This window comes from Marmota monax, unplaced genomic scaffold (assembly GCF_021218885.2).
Source record: "Marmota monax isolate L192 unplaced genomic scaffold, Marmota_monax_Labrador192_F-V1.1 WCK01_AAM20220418_F8-fsc00044, whole genome shotgun sequence".
Lineage (NCBI taxonomy): Eukaryota > Metazoa > Chordata > Mammalia > Rodentia > Sciuridae > Marmota > Marmota monax.
Genome location: NW_026695198.1, coordinates 12,653,938 through 12,672,674, shown reverse-complemented (window position 1 = coordinate 12,672,674; position 18,737 = coordinate 12,653,938). Strand labels below are relative to the sequence as shown.

The window sequence follows — 18,737 nt, the reverse complement described above, 5'->3', positions numbered from 1 at the left end:
TTAAGGTAATTTTCAACTGCAGGCAAGAAAAAGACTCACAAGGAACACAGCCTTTGTGTAGTAATTTTTCTCCCTCATTAGGATGGCCGTAATCAGTGCTTGATGAAAGTATCATTAAAAAAAAAATCATACATCCTCAGCCCTCGCTCGTGATAATTTTTGTTTTTCCCTTTCTCTGAAGGACTTGTCAACATAATCAAATGTTCATCTTATACTGTTTTGCTTTTCAGTGGGGTGAAAGAATATTGTGTCTGTGGCTTCAGACGTAGGTGTAAAAACAAGAGCAGACAAGTGTAATAATTAAAGGTTGGGAAACTGCATTCCTTGTTTGTACTCCTGTCTGACCAAGCTTAGTATATGTGACAAGGACACCTGCCCCATGGCAGCCATAGTCCACATGAGTCTCAAGGGCTATCAATCAGGATTTTTAAATCCGTTCATAGAAACCAAAATTGGTGTGTTCCAGGGTTCTCTAACCAGTGGAGACTGGATTTGCCTTAGAAATTCACAAAGGTGTTGTGACTGCTTACTTAAAAATTTTTTTCAGATCATAAGAGTAAAAGGGACAATATTTTTGAATGTAGCCTGAAAGGCTCCCTTCCCTTCCAGCCATACCCATGGCATCCTCTCTCGTCCAACAACCCTCCCACTAGGCGCTTGGTAGAAACAGAAAAAGGGAACTTGACTTAATGTGGTTGGCACATGGCTGTCTTTGTGCTTGGCCTGATTTGAGCACAGGGGACTTGGAAGGAGATAAGGTACAAGTTCTGATCGTACCCTTCAGAACACAATGAATGCAAATTAATTCACAAACATTGTTAATAGGCTTCTAGACTCATCAAAGTTGAGAGCTGGCAGGGACCTTGGAGGCAAATTTGAGCAATGTCCTCATTTTACAAGATGAAGAATAAAGCAGCCCAGAGTGGTTCCACCAGTCTCACAACCCAGGTCACTTCCCCGGGTTGTGGCTACACTCATTGCATGCAAAGGATGTGTGCCACATGCACTAATTGTCACTGCTATGGCTTTCTATCTGTGGGGATGCTTTTCATGCTCCTTGTTCAAGCTATTAACCTTTCATTCCCTGTTGTCCTAAGGAGAGCAAAGTAATCAAGATTCTTTCCAAATACTAAATCAGCCTAACTTGCTCATTATCACAGCAGATTAAGTGTCAAAGACAACTGTGTCCAGAAAAAAAATAAATAAATAAAAGATATATCTTTTTTTTTTTTGTAGTGAGGAAAGAAATAAAAACAGACACCCTCATGGAGGAAGGGGACAAGCCTGCGGACTTGTCCTCACAATGACATGTGACACAGATTTTGTCCCCTGAGCACTGCTTTTGCAGCTGTTCTGGTCCTTAAATCCACAACATGTGACTAGCCATGCCTGGAAGTCTTTGACGTTGTGAACATGGCCTGGGACTTTCTGAATAAAGTTTAGACTGAAACTTCCAGCCCAGTGATACACACTTAGAGGAAGCAGGTGGTTTGATTTAAGTCTTCATCCTTTCTTTATTTTTCCCTCCCACCCCCTCACAGACTTGCATCAGCCCCCCTGACAGTGGGTTAAGTCATTTTATTAGCAACAGGCTCTAATCCCAGCAGCTGTATTACTTTAGTTGTGCAATTAACACAGTATAATCTGCAGGAAATCAGCCGCTCCCCATATTTAAGTGTTTCACATAAACTAATTGATAAAATGTTGCAGCTTTCCCCTGTGCTCCCAGATTTTGGCCATGGCTTTGATTAGTGATTATTATGTTATTCCCACAGGTGAATTTTTAATGTGAAGAAAAGATCCTTTCTTGTGTTTGTGCCTTTGTGTGTACATGAGTGTGTGTGTGTGAGTGTGCGTGTGTGTTCTGCCACTGTGAATTTGAGGTGGGCGTGGGTGTTTCCTGCCCTTGAAGTAATTAAAACTTTTGCCAACGAATTACAACAACAAAACCTGAGAATGAAATATATATCCGGTGCTTCGTGTGTGCTAGCGCGTGTATTGCCAGGTCTGATCGTTATCTTGGGCCAACACAACTTGTCTTTTTTCTTCCCTAATTGCTAAATTGTGCATTACTTAAAATACAATTTTTTTTTTGCATGTTACTAAGCCAGCAACCCTCAAAATTAACTAGCAACTGATTTTTGTCTTTTCTTGAAGATGTTTTGCTGCCTCAGAAGCTACCATCTTCTTTCATGTTTTAAACCTTTACCTCTTCGTTCAGGCTTCTGAGAAAAGCAGTATTCAAATGTGTTCTGATGAATGTCACCTTTTGTAATTTTTGTTTTGTGTCAAATGTATGTTTCAGGACTACTTCACAGACTTAATCACTAACGAGAGCATTAATTACTTCAAAATGTCTAAGAGAATGTATCCCCATAGGCCCATTATGATGGTGATCAGCCACGCTGCGCCCCACGGCCCCGAGGACTCGGCCCCACAGTTTTCAAAACTGTACCCCAATGCCTCCCAACACATGTGAGTAAAACCTCAAAGCTGTGCCTGACAAATATGGCTTTTCCTTTGCTCCCCACTCGATCCTCACCTTTACCCCATTTCCTTCCACACTGTGTGTCCCCAAGGCAGAAATGCCAGAGTCCATTGTGACAAACTGATAAGTGCCAATCACTGAACAGGACAGAGCCACCAGGCCTGACATCTCTGCCTTGTCTAGATGGTTTTGGAATCACATTTACCAGCAGCTCAAAAAAGAGTCTCATCAGGTGAATGGGGGCAGTTTTTACCTAAAGTTCCCATTCATTGTCTTAAAAAATATTCATGTGTACGATCTAATAATATTAATAATAATAATAATCAAACAGTATGCTTTTCATAGCAGCAGAATGGCCACCCAGGTCTGGTTAAGGAAACAGGGGTTTGTTTTCTGGGCAAATACTATAGCAGCTTTGCTGCAGATGTGCAATTAGGATCTGCAGAAGGCAGCTGGAGTGGCTCACCCAGGAGGCCTTCTCAGGTCACGGCTTTAAAATAACCTGCTGTTTCTTTTTGAGAGGCAGGAGTCTCCTCAGAGAAAAGGGAGTGAGGAGTGCAGGGGGGAGGGGGAGAGCGAGCAGAGAGCTGTAACACTCCAAGGATGGAGAAGCCTGGGTGCTTTGGCAGCAAAGAACATGATTTTGTTGACTCTGTCAACACAGTTTCTTCCCAATCATTGCAATCAATATTCAGTCTTCCACGCAGTGCAGCTGGCGCTGGGTCTGCTGAAAGCTTGCCCATTAGAAAGGCAGGGAACAGGAAATTGATATCTATTTCCTTATCACCAAACCTCCAAAATCGGTTTTTAATCTATTTGTGCTTAAATACCATTTGTTTCCATCCAGACAGAAAGAAAGCTCATGAAAATAGATAAGTAACTTCTGGAAGGTATGGTTGCTGGTCATTATATATCCCTGGAGAATTTTTCTTTTTCTTTTATATCTCATTATAACTAATTGACTAATGATTCCTAATCAGGGAAACATAGATTGTCTTTATTATATCAAGTAATTGAGATTAGAAAAAACGAGTCCTGAGTTGACTTAGGAATTAACAGTAAATATATGAAGCCAGAGTGGGAGACCTACTGAGCATGGCCAGAAAGTTGGAGGCTAGAAGTGTTTATATATATATATATATATATATATATATATATATATATATATATATATATATATATAAAGAAGGCTGTCACAGCAACTGGAGACTCTGAGCCATTGTATTGGAGATTCAACCCCATGAGCAGATACACAAGCCTCTGAAGGCCTTACCCACATATAACTCTGCAACTAAATTCATGAAAGAAGCCACTTGGCAAGAGACTCTCTGTTTCAATGCACACACAAATTAACTAACCAGCTGAGTCAGTGAAGGGAAAAAGTCTTGTAGGTTTCTCCCCTACTCTGAAACCCACTTTTTCCTTTTTTTTTTTTTTTTTTTTGAAATCAGAAAATACTTTGTATAGTTTCCTTTGTTGCATGAGCAGAATCCCAGCCTAAGGTGACTTTCTTTTACCATAAACCTTACAGGTGTTTCCCTGAATTTGAAGAGAGGGGGTTGATAAAATATGGTGTTTTTATGGTTCCTTAGAAGTTAGCCTGCCTTTGAAGCTTCAAGACAAGGTCCTGAGCCTACAGGAAAATCAGCCCCAGGTCAAAAGGTTCTGACAGCTCCGTTGCATGTCCAGACAGTAACTGCATGTGGAGAGGAGTCTGTAGAGTTCTCAGGGCCTCAACAATAGCTTTGCACAAAAGCATCTCTGATTCCAACAGTTAAAAATTCTACTTAGCCTACGAAAGTTTATGAGTGATGCCCATTTTACCACACAGCATGATGCAAAAAAATAGGCGTGAGGAAGATTCTATGACTCTCACTGAGAAACCCATAAACTAGGGCAGAGATTGGCACATAGGCACCCACAGTCCAATCCAGCTTGCCACCAGCTTTTTGTTAATAAAGTTTTATTGAAACACAAACATTCGAGTTCGTTTACATGTCCTCTACAGCTGCTTTTGAGATACAACAGTCAAGTGGAATAGTTAGATACCAAATGATCTGCAAAGCATAAAATATTTGTCCTTTGCTCCTTCACAAAATAAGTGTGCCCTGACCCCTGCTTTAGAGGCAAGATGAGTTAAGTGTCCATATAGTCATATCAATAGTAGTACTCCAAGTGGCAAGTCCAGAGCAGGCATTCGTGGGTCTAGGGAAGGTTAGAGCAAAAGCATTTACATTTCTGGGGGAGGGGAGCCAAGAAAATCTCATGGACCAAGAGGCCTTCAAAGTGGGCCTCAAAGGATGGAAAAAATTTTTCGCAGATGATTCAACTAACATTAAGTAGATGATTTCAGGAAGAGAATAAAGCACAGAGAGTTTCACCATGTAAGTGGCGCAAAAATTGGAGAACAGAGTACAAACAAATAGCACAGGATAAATCTCCAAAAGAAAACAGTTGCAAAATATTGGAAATTTCAGTGATTTTGTATATAACCACAGCACTAACAAAATATGAGTGACTTGGATGTTTTCTCATGCCATTTCACAAGAATAGCTTCAGGTATTCCTTTTTAGTTTAAATGAACCAACTGTGTCCTTACCATTGATTCTATTAAGTAAAATCTACACATATTCAGGCCTTAGAGGTAAGCAAGCCTGGTATCCTGCCTTACCTGCCTTCACTAAGCCTGTGAGAAGCTTCCTTAGCCTTTCAGAACCTCCGCAGTGTCATCTGTAAAATGCACATAATAATAATACCAGCACCTTGATGTGATGTCATGAACAAAAAGTTAGAGGGATGACATAAGTAAATCCCCTCCTAGGGCCTGGAACATAGGAAGCCAATTCAAAACTGTTAATTCTTGTTGATCCTTGCTCTTAAGATGAATTATATACAACTGGGCAATATATGACCTATGCACTCTCCATGATAGCACATGCCTGTACTCCCAGCTACTTAGGAGGCTGAAACAAGAGGATCACAAGTTCAAGGACAGCCTTAATGTCTTAGTGAGGCCCCGTCTCAAAATGAAAAATAAAATAAAAAAGGGCTGAAATGGGACTCAGTAGCAGAGTATCATGGGTTCAATCCTCAGAATCCAAAAAAAAAAAAGCACAATTTCATATCATTCAACTTATAGTTTAGGAGGAAGCAGCTTGAGAAATAACAAGTCAAACACTTGTCCATGGTGACCTGGCAAATATCTTGACAAGCTAAGACTACATTGTGATGAGTCTCTCACATCTGGCCATTCTAAAAAACTCAGACAGGATAAGTACCAATCTGGGCTGTATTATTTTCTCCAGGTGCACGGTGGGCAATCACCCTCAGCCACAGAAAATGAACATTCATGTGGTTGGCTGGGTGTCTCAGCTTCTCTTGGCCACTAAGGCCTGAAGCTTTGTTCACCTAGAATGTGGAGATCCACATCTCCAGATGCCCTAGGAGTTGAATTCCTAGAATCTTTGCTGTAAAGTTCTCTTTGGCAGCTGCTGGAGGAAGAAGCTGGAGGGCATGAGTGTACATCCCACATCCTAGGGAGTGGAGTGCACAGGTTCAGAGTTCAGTCCTCAGACAGCAGAAGTGAGACAAATTGAAGACAAGCTGCCAATTGTGGTGCAGGGAGCTACTGAATGGCCAGCTTCCTCAGCAAAAACACCAGCAACATACTCAAGCAATGGGATGCAAGAAGTTAAGTATTTTGCAGAAATATTTGGCAGGCCCTGCACAAACAGCAAGGAGCTATATAGACTGTCCCCTGTTGTGGAGCAGCCAGCAATGTGAACATTTTGCTTTAGGTCTTCTTCCTAGGTGGTCAAGCATCGTCCAGATCCCTTTTATCAAGTCTTGGGTTATAGCTCTCTGACCCTCTCAGACCGGAGCAAATGGATCATGTTTCCACAGTGTTTGCAAAAAGAGGAAGCCAGTTCAAGATTGGCACGTTGGCTTTACAAACCGAGGGGAGAGGTTATGTCCTACCAACTGAGACCAAGAGCGAATTATGACCCACTTGTTGCACGGGGAACTGTTAATCAGACAGTAGCTCAGCCAATTGTGGCCTCCCAGGAATCTGAGAAAGCCTCTGTCACAAAAATAGTCATACAGGGGCAGAGGATGTAGTTCAGTGGCCCTAACGTGTAAGGCTCGTTACAAGGCCCGTTGGTTCAATCCCCAACTCAGCAAAAAGAAAAAATATATTTATACACATAATAATGTTTATCATAAAGTTCTTCCCTATGTTTAAGACTGCCACACTATTCAGTGAGTTTTCTCCACAGTTGTGATAATAGGCACATAGCTCTGGGGAGCTGGAATCCTTACCACCTGCCAGTGAGCTATGCCCCCAGCAACTTTGAAAAAAAATTTTGTTGTTATTCCAGTTCAAAAGTTGTTACTCGGAAACACACACACATAGAAAGAAAGAGAGAGAGCTTTAAGTGAACCTAAAATCTCAGAAGAATCTCCACTAATTGGCAAAACTGTTGTGAAAATAGAGCTTTTGGATAAACAAAGTATGTCAGAGGAAAACACCTCTGTGTAAGCCATAGAGCAACATTTTTCAAACACCTTTGTTATCTAAAGCTGCAAAGAAATATGTTACCTTAAAAAAAAAGTACATCCTTAACTTTTTTCTCCCAAAAATACATAAAAGGAGGTGTTTTCAGATAAGAAAATTTAAAGTTCTCTATACAAATTTCTGGTTTGGGCAGAACTAATTGCTCCCTTTCTATATTCCTACCCTAACTGTCTCTTATACCTGACTACATATCTGTGTTAACCCAGATCCCCAAGGTTTTACTGTACAACTCCAGGGGTCAGAATTCAAATAAAATGTCATGAATGGTGCCCTGGACTTATACAATTCCCAGGGCAGGGACCTAAGCCTTACATCTGTTTACCTCCCGGGTCCTGGTGGGCATGGATCCTGACATACTTAGCAGTTGCAAAAGTTATTGTTGTTTACCAAATGAATAATGTTAACCTCATCAGTTGGCTGCCATTAAGACATTTTAAGTAACAGCAAACCATTTAAATAATGGGTTTTGTGAATTAAAAATACCCTAGAGATATTCTAATTCCAATTTCTAATTTTTTAAGTGAAAGCCCAAATGACTTTTCCCAGGTCACATGAGTAGTTAGGGACGAAACTGGACCCAGTCGATCTCCCTTCTACACCAGGTTTGCTCAGTTCACAATACACACACTATTAATATTCTAATTCTCAGCATCATTAAGAGACTTTCAAAATTATTTCCATTATATAACTATAATTGAAATCTTTTGGTATTATTCTGCTTGTTTTCAAACATTACCTATCTAAAGACATTTGCAGTCAGGTGAGGGATAGCTCCACAAAGCCATTAAATAAGTTTGCTTTTAGTGAAAACCAAGATGGTATGTATGGCTTTGAGAGATTCAGTATAGAATTTTCAATTTAACGCTTTGCATGTGTGCTTTAAATTCGTATAACTGGCTTATTCTGAGAAATGAGAACTATTTCATTTTTCAGTGAATTATGTTCCTGCTACCAGTGTCCTTTAAGAGTTCCCTTATTAGGGTTTTTGTTGTTGTTTGAGACTAGCTAACAAATGAAGACTACACATGTTCAAATACAAGACATGAGAAAAACATCTATTTTCACTGGAATGACAGCAAAGGCCATCGGCAGTAAAAATGAATTGCTAAGTTCTTTGTAAGTCCCCAATATGGGTTTAATATACAACATGTGCATTTCTTGAAACTTTTTGCCAGTAAGCATTATTCTCCTAAAAAATCCACCATCAAAAAGAAAAGTGACATTATTGATTTTCAGAATTCTTATTCCTGCTCTGTCAATAAGCAATGCTGGAAAGAAAAATCAAACCCCAAAGAGAATTGGCATGATGGTGAAGGTCAAATTTACAAGTGAAGGGGGTCAGGAGTGTATGACCCAGTGTGCTGAGCAGTGCATCCCAACAAGCAATGACAAGAGAGAGAGGCAATATGCAGGAAGCCTCTGGGGAAAGTTAAAACTTTTAAATACAGTAGTCATCTTGGAGGATTAGAGGTATATGTGTTTAAGAGCTAGAGTGCACAAGTCTGGGTAAAACCCTAATCTAACAGACAAAGTCTTACCAGGCTGGGCATGGGAGACTGAATCTTGAAATAGTTTTTTTTTTAAAGAAAGCAACAGAAAGTCAAATAGGACTCTCTGGTCCTTTGTCCTCTTAATTTTAAAGCAACAGCTAGTGTTATCTACCTTTCTGCAGATGCATTTGGTGTGCCCTGGAGGGCCAGACATTATTCTGTGTTTGCAACAAAAGTTGACATTGAGCAACTGGTGGGAAGCACCTGAATGAGAAGCAGAAGCTGCTAATATTTTAAATTGGGACAAAGAGTCAGGTTTGGAGGATTTTGATAGGAAAAAAAAGTGTACATCAGTCCTCATTTTAATGGCTGGGCTTTAAAAAACAACAACAACAAAAAAAAAAAACAAAAAACAAGGATTGAATCCAGGGGCAGTTAACCACTGAGCTAAATCCCCAGTCCCTTTTCATATTTTATTTAGAGACAGGACCTTGCTAAGTTGCTGAGAGGCTGGGGTTAGAGGCATGTGCCATTGCACTCAGCTTAATGGCTGGGATTTTTACATGCTTTGTGATGGTATGGTTGGTGGGGAGGGGGTGGGGACATGTCCATGTGACATCATAGAGCACTCACCAAAAGCTGCCACATCTGAGTACTTCCTCATTTGTAAATGGAAACAAGAAGCCTTAATGAGTAATTAAGTGATAAGTCATTTCCCAGTTACCTACAAGTACAAGGTGATCCCAAAATTTGCTCTATCGAGTCACAGAAATCTTTTAACTTTCACAAGAATTCTTCAAAGTATGTTATTCCTATTATAAAGAGGAGGAAACGGAGGCTTAGATCATAAAGGGAAAAAAAAAAATTGTCCAGAATCCCATACCAGTAAGTAACAGAGTTGAGAGGAAAATTTGAATCTGAGCCCAAAACATTTTGGAAGAGCCGAATGTACCGTTTTTCCACTTTAACCTAAAACAGTTCCCCACTTCTTTCAGTGGCTGGTGTTCCAGATGACAGCTCCAGGCCCTGTTTGAATAATTTTAAGTCAATCCTTAGTTAGGAAAGCAAGACTTAATTATCACTGGAGGACAGAAGGCTGCATCTTCAAGGAATTTGGCAGATCTCAGCAGGAGGCAACCACAGGTCTTTGGCAAAAGATCACTTTTCAACAACATTGTCAATTCCAGCAACCCTCGACCTTCCACCTGCAGGTCCCGGAACAGCTGCTGTTCTGGGGGGGGGAGAAGCAGAGGCTGTCTGTCTTCCTTTAAAAGGCAAATGCCTCCCACTCCCCACCGCCCATTGCGCTGCCCCACAGGGATCCCCCCCTCCATATCATCCCAGAACTGGAGGTCATCTCCCATAACTAGAAATTAAGAACAATAAAGGAGTGGGGGGGTGGACAGCTTTGACAGCAGACCCTGAACTCTCCCTTTTAATATAAGCCAGATTTAACATATGTCATTCTGTAAATCCAAGAGTCCAATTTGAGGCTTGTAATTTGCTGCAACCGTCCCTCTTCCTCGAAGGGAGATGGGACGAGGCCAAGCACATCAAGGTAACTGGTGGAAGATATAATTTGCCCACAGTGAGCCTGTGTGTCAGTTTCCTATTGTAATTTCTATTTGCATTGAGGTTTTGTGGTTTTAAGAAAGTCAACTAGATTTATTTTTAAATTAAGCCAACCCCAACATCAAAGGCAAGAAGAGGGGGATGTTTATGATAAAGAAACCCTGGATAATCTTTTATAGCTGTGTTCTCTTTCAGGGCACGTATCAGTAAATAGTTAGGAGACCTTTCACGACCAAGTTGCTTTATTTCTCTAACCTCAAACAACCCCCAGGGATGAAAAGCCCTTTTCGAGGTGATCTGGAAGTCCCTCTCTCCTGCTCCTCAATCTCTTGGTCTAACCCTGTCTGTAGCAGGACAGGCTGCATCAGGGATGAGGAGTACAGCCCCAGTCCTCACCTTCTTCTCTTCCCACCATGCCTTAGTTCTGGATATGAGGAGCCTCTGCAGGCCCCAAAATAGGAACCTATGGTAGGCAAGAAGAAATTTTATATTAAAAGTTTCTCTTTAAAAGAATGACAGATGCTACCTGAAGAGTTTTCATTTATTTATTTATTTTTATTTTATTTATTTTTACTGTGGACCTGAAGCATTTTACTACGATAGGATTTTTTCAACCCAAAGACTTACATGAAGTATATTTGTTATTGGTTCATGAAGGAAGCTTATGGACCTCATCTAGGCCTGCTCAAATAATATATATGTGGAGCTGGGGATGTGGCTCAAATGGTAGCGTGCTCACCTGGCATGCATGAGGCACTGGGTTCGATCCTCAGCACCACATAAAAATAAAATAAAGATATGTGTCCACCTTAATAATAATAATAAGTATATGTAGTTGTTTCACCAAACAGCCTTTTTATTTTATTTTATTTTTTGGTGGTATTGGAGATTGAACCCAAGGATGTTCTACATTTGAGCTCCACCCCCAGCCCTTTATAATTTTTGTTGTTGTTATCATTATTATTATTATTTTGAATTTTGAGACAGGATCTTGCCAAGTTGTCCAGGCTGGCCTTGAACTTGAGATCAAAACAGCTTTTTAAGAAAGGGGTAATGAAGCCCTTTTTACAATGAGCATGTCTAGCCACATGCTCTTGCCCACTCTGGAACACGTCCCTGTAGATGGAAGTTGGCTTACACTTCTAAGCATAATTTATACACTTTAAGATACAATGTCTCTGGGTTTAACTGGTGTTTATGCTGTTGCCCTTCTGCTCAGGTAACCAGTGTCCATACTGATCATCAGAGTAACTATGGAACAGGAAGTCAATAATTCCTACGAGCATTTTCTCCTGTGGAAAGGGAGGTTTTGCAAATCCCCTAGCAGAAGAAAATGTGCATTTCTATGGCTCGGTGTACACAGGATTGTGCCAGTGTACAACCATGTGTCTCAGAAGCTCCATGTTTTTTTCCCAGAGGAAATTCACAGCACCACAGAATTAAGAGAGTACTCTGCCAGTCTCCTGAAGTCACTGGGAACACAGTGACTGATTGTTTCTCTAGTTTTATAATATGAATAGTGGCCCAGGGTCCCCTTTAGTAATTCTTATCAACAATCTTTCACTGATAGACATTTCTCCAGAACAAAGAGGGCTAATCAGATTTTTCCATCAACATAGACTGCTGCTTACCCATTGAGACTAGCTATTTGTAAAGTCCTGGTTTGGAATCAACCCTCACTCGACTTTTTTTTTTTTAAAGCAAGTGAGCTTTGGAATCCAGTTCTGATTTGACCCCTGATGAACTGTTAATCTGGAGAAGTCCTTTAACTTTGCTAAGTCTTGGTTTCCTCATCTGTTCAATGGATATAATAAACCTATTTCCCAGGACATCTGAGATAACTGAATGAGTTAATGGCATATAAAATGCTTTGCACAATATCAAACACGTGGTCAATACTCACAACCCCTATATACCCAATAATGTTTAAAGAGAAGGTTCCAGTGGGTTATGGTCTAGCAAAGAATTCAAGTGTAAATAAATAATTCTGAGTTTAAGAACTGCTATAATGTGAGTCTGCATTTCAGGAACACAAGGTGGTAGTATCTAATGGTTGAGGGACTTGGACTTCAACAGGAACGTGAGATATTTTTTGGGTCCCCAGTGAAATACATTCGACAACACTTGGGTCTCTGGGTTAGACTAAATATAGATTTGAACTAACCTATCCTAGACCACTAGGACCTACTTACCTGTGGTTAATAAAAATCATGCCCTGTATCCCTTCTGATTTGTCTATGAAATTAATAGCTTTCATGGTAAACACGTATGTTGAAGACATCGTCTTGGCTATAATTCCAGTAAGTGTAATTAATGGTGTTAATACACAAGATCAGGAATGAGAAAAACTCATAGAGATATATAAGTAATCAATAAAATGCTCTTAAGAAATTCAAGAGAAAAATGCACTGAGGCTGTGATTCATCTTCATTTCACATAACATTTGCGACTATATTTAATAGCCTAATTAGCAATAAAGTTTTTATGAGTTAACATCACCCTGAGAACATTCCCTTCTGTATTACTGAGTTTTATCTGTAGCTTTGTAACATAATCATAATCGTGTTGTTGGGTTTCTTACACATTTTATTGGATGAACCCCAAAACTTGCACTAATAACCTGTTCAGCCGCCAATCTTGGTTTCATCTGTTTTAATTTATATACCCTCATACCCTCAGAGAGTAAATTCTTGGAGGGGGGTTGTGAGGATTCAGATCTTCTTATAAACACAAAGAGGTAAACACTCCAACTGTGTCTAGATTGTCTTTCTTTTTTTTTAAAATTTTTTATTGTTGGCTGTTCAAAACATTACAAAGTTCTTGATATATCATATTTCACACTTTGATTCAAGTGGGTTATGAGCTCCCATTTTTACCCCATATACAGATTGCAGAATCACATCAGTTACACATCCATTGATTTACATATTGCCATACTAGTGTCTGTTGTTTTCTGCTGCCTTTCCTATCCTCTACTGTCCCCCCTCCCCTCCCCTCCCCTCCCCTCCCCTCCCCTCTTCTCTCTCTGCCCCCTCTACTGACATTCATTTGTCCCCCTTGTATTATTTTTCCCTTTCCCCTCACTTCCTCTTGTATGTACTTTTGTATAACTCTGAGGGTCTCCTTCCATTTCCATGCAATTTCCCTTCTCTCTCCCTTTCCCTCCCACCTCTCATCCCTGTTTAATGTTAATCTTCTTCTCATGCTCTTCGTCCCTACTCTGTTCTTAGTTACTCTCCTTATATCAAAGAAGACATTTGGCATTTGTTTTTTAGGGATAGGCTAGCTTCACTTAGCATAATCTGCTCTAATGCCATCCATTTCCCTGCAAATTCTATGATTTTGTCATTTTTTAATGCAGAGTAATACTCCATTGTGTATAAATGCCACATTTTTTTTATCCATTCGTCTATTGAAGGGCATCTAGGTTGGTTCCACCATCTTGCTATTGTGAATTGTGCTGCTATGAACATCGATGTAGCAGTGTCCCCGTAGCATGCTCTTTTTAGGTCTTTAGGGAATAGACCGAGAAGGGGAATAGCTGGGTCAAATGGTGGCTCCATTCCCAGCTTTCCAAGAAATCTCCATACTGCTTTCCAAATTGGCTGCACTTGTCTTTCTTAAATATGATTATTTCACAACCTTTAACTGAAGATATCTCCATAAATGACTAAGTAAAAAATGTATGATAAGTTTTCTCTCTGGATGTTTTCAGAACTCCTAGTTATAACTATGCACCAAATATGGATAAACACTGGATTATGCAATACACGGGACCAATGCTGCCCATCCACATGGAATTTACAAATGTTCTACAGCGCAAAAGACTTCAGACTTTGATGTCAGTAGATGATTCTGTGGAAAGGGTAAGTACAGGGATGAGTTTCTGTTTAACTTCCTTTGGGTACATCCATTCTTGCCAATTCCGTTCATTCCTTTCTGATTCTGGCCTCATATTAAAAGAGAGAGTGTTGGATGACTTATTCATGTCTCCTTTATCTTGTCCCTGTTCTGTTTTTCTAGTTTGGTTCTTAAGGAGCTGGTGACCAAGGAGAAAAAAATCAAAGCATCATAAATCAGGCCATACCCTCAGAAATTAAGCTAATAACGTAAATGACTGTCGCAGTTCCAGAACTAGGCAATAGGGATGGATGAGAAGTGTGGCGAGGTTAGGATTAAGTGCCCTATAGAAAGCAAGCAGCAATGCATAGCCCCAACTAATTTTTACCATTTAGAAATGAACACCAACTATCAAGTTTTCTAACTTTTAAAAAGAAGCCAGAAATACAAAAATTTTCATTTGAAATTTCCTGAATTTTAAAATCAAATAAGACACACCTAAGGCTGGATCTACCTAGATCAGGCTGACAGGCAGTCTATTTTTAACCCTTGGTTGTTAGATTTAAAAAAAGTAATGAAATTAAGATTTGCCTTAGCAGGGGATTTTCAAAGTAAAATTTATAAAGTTTGGCGGTAGAGATTGTTTTGTGCCTTGTTACGTTTATGTTTTATCATCATTACTGCTGTTTTACTAAACAGATGAACAAAACCTGTTAGTAGAACGTCCTGCCTTCAGAAAAGTGACACTTGAACTGTATCGTTGGGTCCTTCCCTTCCAGGATTGTAAGCAGTTAGAAAACGTGGTTCATGTTCACGTCTGTCAGTCTTATTGTAGAATTCTTGTTTTTTAAAAAATAATGGAAAGCTGGGTACAGTGGCACTTGCCTGTAATCCAGAGACGCGGGAGGCTGAGGAAGGAGGATCACAAGTTCAAAGTGAGCCTCAGCAAGTGTGAGGCTGCTAAGCAACTCAGTGAGACCCTGTCTCTAAATAAAATACAAAATAGGTCTGGGGATGCGGCACAGTGGTTGAGTGCCCTTGAATTCAATCCCTGGTACCAAAGGAAAAAAATATATATATGAAAAAGATTCAGAGTAAATTGTGGCAACACCATATCATGTCATCTTGTGACTCAACGATGGGTTCTGACACATCCTGTGCTGTGTTGCAGCTGTATGACATGCTCGTGGAGACGGGGGAGCTGGATAACACTTATGTCATTTACACCGCTGACCATGGCTACCATATTGGGCAGTTTGGACTAGTCAAGGGGAAATCCATGCCATATGACTTCGATATCCGCGTGCCTTTCTTTATTCGTGGTCCAAGCATAGAACCGGGATCAACGTATGTATTTCTCTGTCTGCAATGTCCGGCTGCCTCAGCTCATGCACATCTGAGATAATCCAATTACTAATCTCAGTGTCTGGTTTCCTTTCATTCAAAACAAAAAAAGGTTATATGTAGGTTGGTAATTTAGAAGATGAAAACCTTTACCCACTGCCATGTGTTAAATTAACTAACATGTACTGTTTAAACAGAAAAGAAAAATAACTATCGATGATTAATTCTCTCAAATTGATCAGAATCCATATCTTTTTGGCCTGTGTACACGGACAGAATATGATTTGGGGAAACAGATGTCATCTTTACCTTCTCTGAATCAGAGAGAGATACACTGCTTTTTTTTTTTTAAACAACCAATACCATTCTCTCAGTTTTTAATTTTTTTTTTTTTAATTAGAAGAGGGCGGGGGATGTGGTTCAGTGTTGGCATGCTGCCTAGCATGTGCAAGGCACTGAGTTCAATCCTCAGTACCAAAAAAACAAAATCTCTGCCAGGTGTGGTGGCACACGCCTATAATCCCTGCAGCTGGGGAGGTTGAGGCAGAAGGATCACAAGTTCAAAGCCAGCCTCAGCAACTTATCGAGGACCTAAGCAACTCAGTGAGACTCTGTATCTAAATAAAATATAAAAATGGGCTGGGGATGTGGCTTACTGGTTAAGTACCCTTGGATTCATTCCCTAGTACCAAGAATCATCATCATCATCATCATCATCATCATCTAAATTTTTTTTTAATTACTGAATTTTTTAAAAATTAAATGTTATAAAGCAAGATTTACTTTTTAAAGGAAAGATTTAAGTGGCTAGTGTTCTATTTCTGTCACCTTGTCACCACTCGCTGGTCACTGCATCCCTTTTCATCTCTATTTTCCCATGATAAAATGGGTTCCACATGTCTTATACCATGTTTTGTATAACATGAGATCTTGTGCATAAAAGAATTACATGAGGGTTAAAAGAAAAGCATGGAAATATATTTCAAAATGCCTGTCATCTAGCCTGGACCCTGATATACCATTGGATAAGCTAGACAGGCATGTACATCCTGTCCCTGGTTCTGCTGGAGGTGGCGACAGGATACATAAACCAGATTTTCTAAATCTCACCCAAGTGTCTCCTGTGTGCGTCACAGTGCACACTGAGGAGAGGGTGATGGGAGTAAGAAGGATTTCTCTGAAGAATGTTATTATGTCTCTCATGATCATTAGCAACACCCTGGGAATTGTCACATCTATAGTTAGAAAGCTGTATGTTGGAAAGCCTTGGTAGCCTTGGTTAGATTCAACTCCGAAAGTCGTATGTTCTTTCTGAGAATGTGGATTTTTAAAGCCCTGGTTCAACAGAGGAGTTCTGGACCTGTCAGGTTTTAGAAGAAAGTATACAACCCACAAAAAGATAAAATCAGGCCACATCTTGTCTGGCAGTGTGGCTGGAGCCCAAGGGTATGGGCACTCTCTCCAGCCCAGCCTCCTCCCCACCAAGAGTCCATTAATCTTGTTGTGTGCCATTGCTGCTTACTCTCCCTGGAGAGATCCCACCACTTATCCCTGGGAAACCAAAGGTGAGGGGCTAGAAGAGTTGAAGACCAGTGAGTCACTGCTGTGGAAAGAGCAGCCTTAGATGCCACCCTCCACTGGCTTTGGGGCTGAGCCTAACCATCTGTGTCTTTGCAGAGTCCCACAGATTGTCCTCAACATCGACCTGGCCCCTACCATCCTGGATATTGCTGGGCTCGACACGCCTCCTGATGTGGACGGCAAATCTGTCCTCAAACTTCTAGACCCAGAAAAGCCAGGAAACAGGTGCGTCAGAATTCCTTCTCTCAGCCATCCCCAAGCACCCGGGACTCTGGCTGGCTCTCAGAGGCAGGCAACAGCTGAGAAAAGCCAAGATAAAATACGCTTTACCCATGCAGATGGCCCCGAGCTGGGCCTTTCTCTGCTGTATGTGAATAGCACATGGATGGAGATGCAGTCATGGTCTACAGGAAGTGAGGGGTGTTTCTTTAAATAAACTGTTAGCACAGATCCATTTGGAAAAACATCCAGATGCCAGCAGTAAATATTATTATTTTGCTTTCAGGTTTCGAACAAACAAGAAGGCCAAAATTTGGCGAGATACATTCCTAGTGGAAAGAGGGTAATTATTGGTTCCTGGGGTGCTTCTGGGAACCAGTCCTAGTGGGCAGCTCTCCCTGATGGATATTTTCTTTCTTCCTTTTATTTTTTTTTCTCCCTCCTATTTTGGTTTACATGTGGATTTTGCAAGCCTAGTTGCAAGATTGAATGGTTTTGCTGCTTATTCTCTCCTGGCCAGGGGAGTAATTATTCCTGCATCACAATTGTAAAGAATAAATTATCGTGAGATGGGGCCAAAGCCTTTGCATCAGTACTGATTTACTGTTGCATTTCTCAGCCTTGGTTTCTAACCAGACCAATCAACTTTCTCAACCAGCCTTCCCAAGTCCTTCTCTAATAGCCTCCAAAGCATGTCTGGTCCCCTACCTTCTATTTCTTTTCCTTATATTCCTGTCATCACTTTAAACATATAAATTTAAGCCATTATAATTATTTCCATAGTCACTTTGGGTTCCCCTTTTGATTGGTTATGCTTATTGCCTTGTTTTTCTTTGTACATAAATTGGGAGAGAGAAAAGCATTTATGTCATTATTTATTAGCAAGAAGAACTTGAGAATGCCCAATGTGTCGAAATTAAGGCAAGGGCTCAGAAAATGTTGAAATCCTATAGACAGAGCTTTAACATTTACATCTTGCTATTTGAAGCATGTAGAGTCATGCAACAGGGGGAAACAAATAAAATAAAAGAATGGGCAGGACTCAGGAAGGTAATGCTGATCACTTCTCACTTTTCCCTTTCTGTCAAAGCAAATTTCTACGAAAGAAGGAAGAATCTGGCAAAAATATCCAACAATCAAATCACTTGCCTAAATATGAGCGAGTCAAGGAACTGTGCCAACAGGCCAGGTACCAGACAGCCTGTGAGCAGCCTGGGCAGGTGAGTGACACCATTCTTCTTCATCATCATTTATGCTCCTCTCCATTACTGACTCAAAAGATTTTCAACTTACAAATAATGTACATTTGTGTAAATGTAAATTTCCTTATGGTCATGAGGGCAAGTTCATTGTCACACCTCTCCACTGACAGGCATGTGTTACTGGTTCACACTGGCCCTCCTCATCACTACTTGAGCTCCCTCCAGTTAAAAAATATGGTGCTCTCAGAGATTTCTATGCCTAAAGACAATGCTTCCACCAAGAAAAAAGTTCCTGGGGTTCCTGTTAACGAGTCATCAAACAGTGATCACAAGGTCAAGACATGGGTAGATGCTGAGACTCTGACAGTGTAGCACCCTAAGAGACATGATGGGGTGTTCCCTCCCTGAATTAATGTTAGATGTCA

The 18,737-nt window shown here is 40.5% G+C and overlaps 1 protein-coding gene across 1 annotated transcript in view; it reads left to right on the top strand.

Moving 5' to 3' along the window:
- The window catches only part of Sulf1 (sulfatase 1), a 177,586-nt gene that overhangs the window by 125,462 nt on the left and 33,387 nt on the right, over nucleotides 1-18,737 (top strand). The window contains 6 exon segments of the mRNA XM_058573980.1: nucleotides 2,306-2,475; nucleotides 13,842-13,992; nucleotides 15,138-15,313; nucleotides 16,988-17,116; nucleotides 17,397-17,453; nucleotides 18,201-18,330. Of these exon segments, the coding sequence (XP_058429963.1) occupies nucleotides 2,306-2,475; nucleotides 13,842-13,992; nucleotides 15,138-15,313; nucleotides 16,988-17,116; nucleotides 17,397-17,453; nucleotides 18,201-18,330 (813 nt within the window).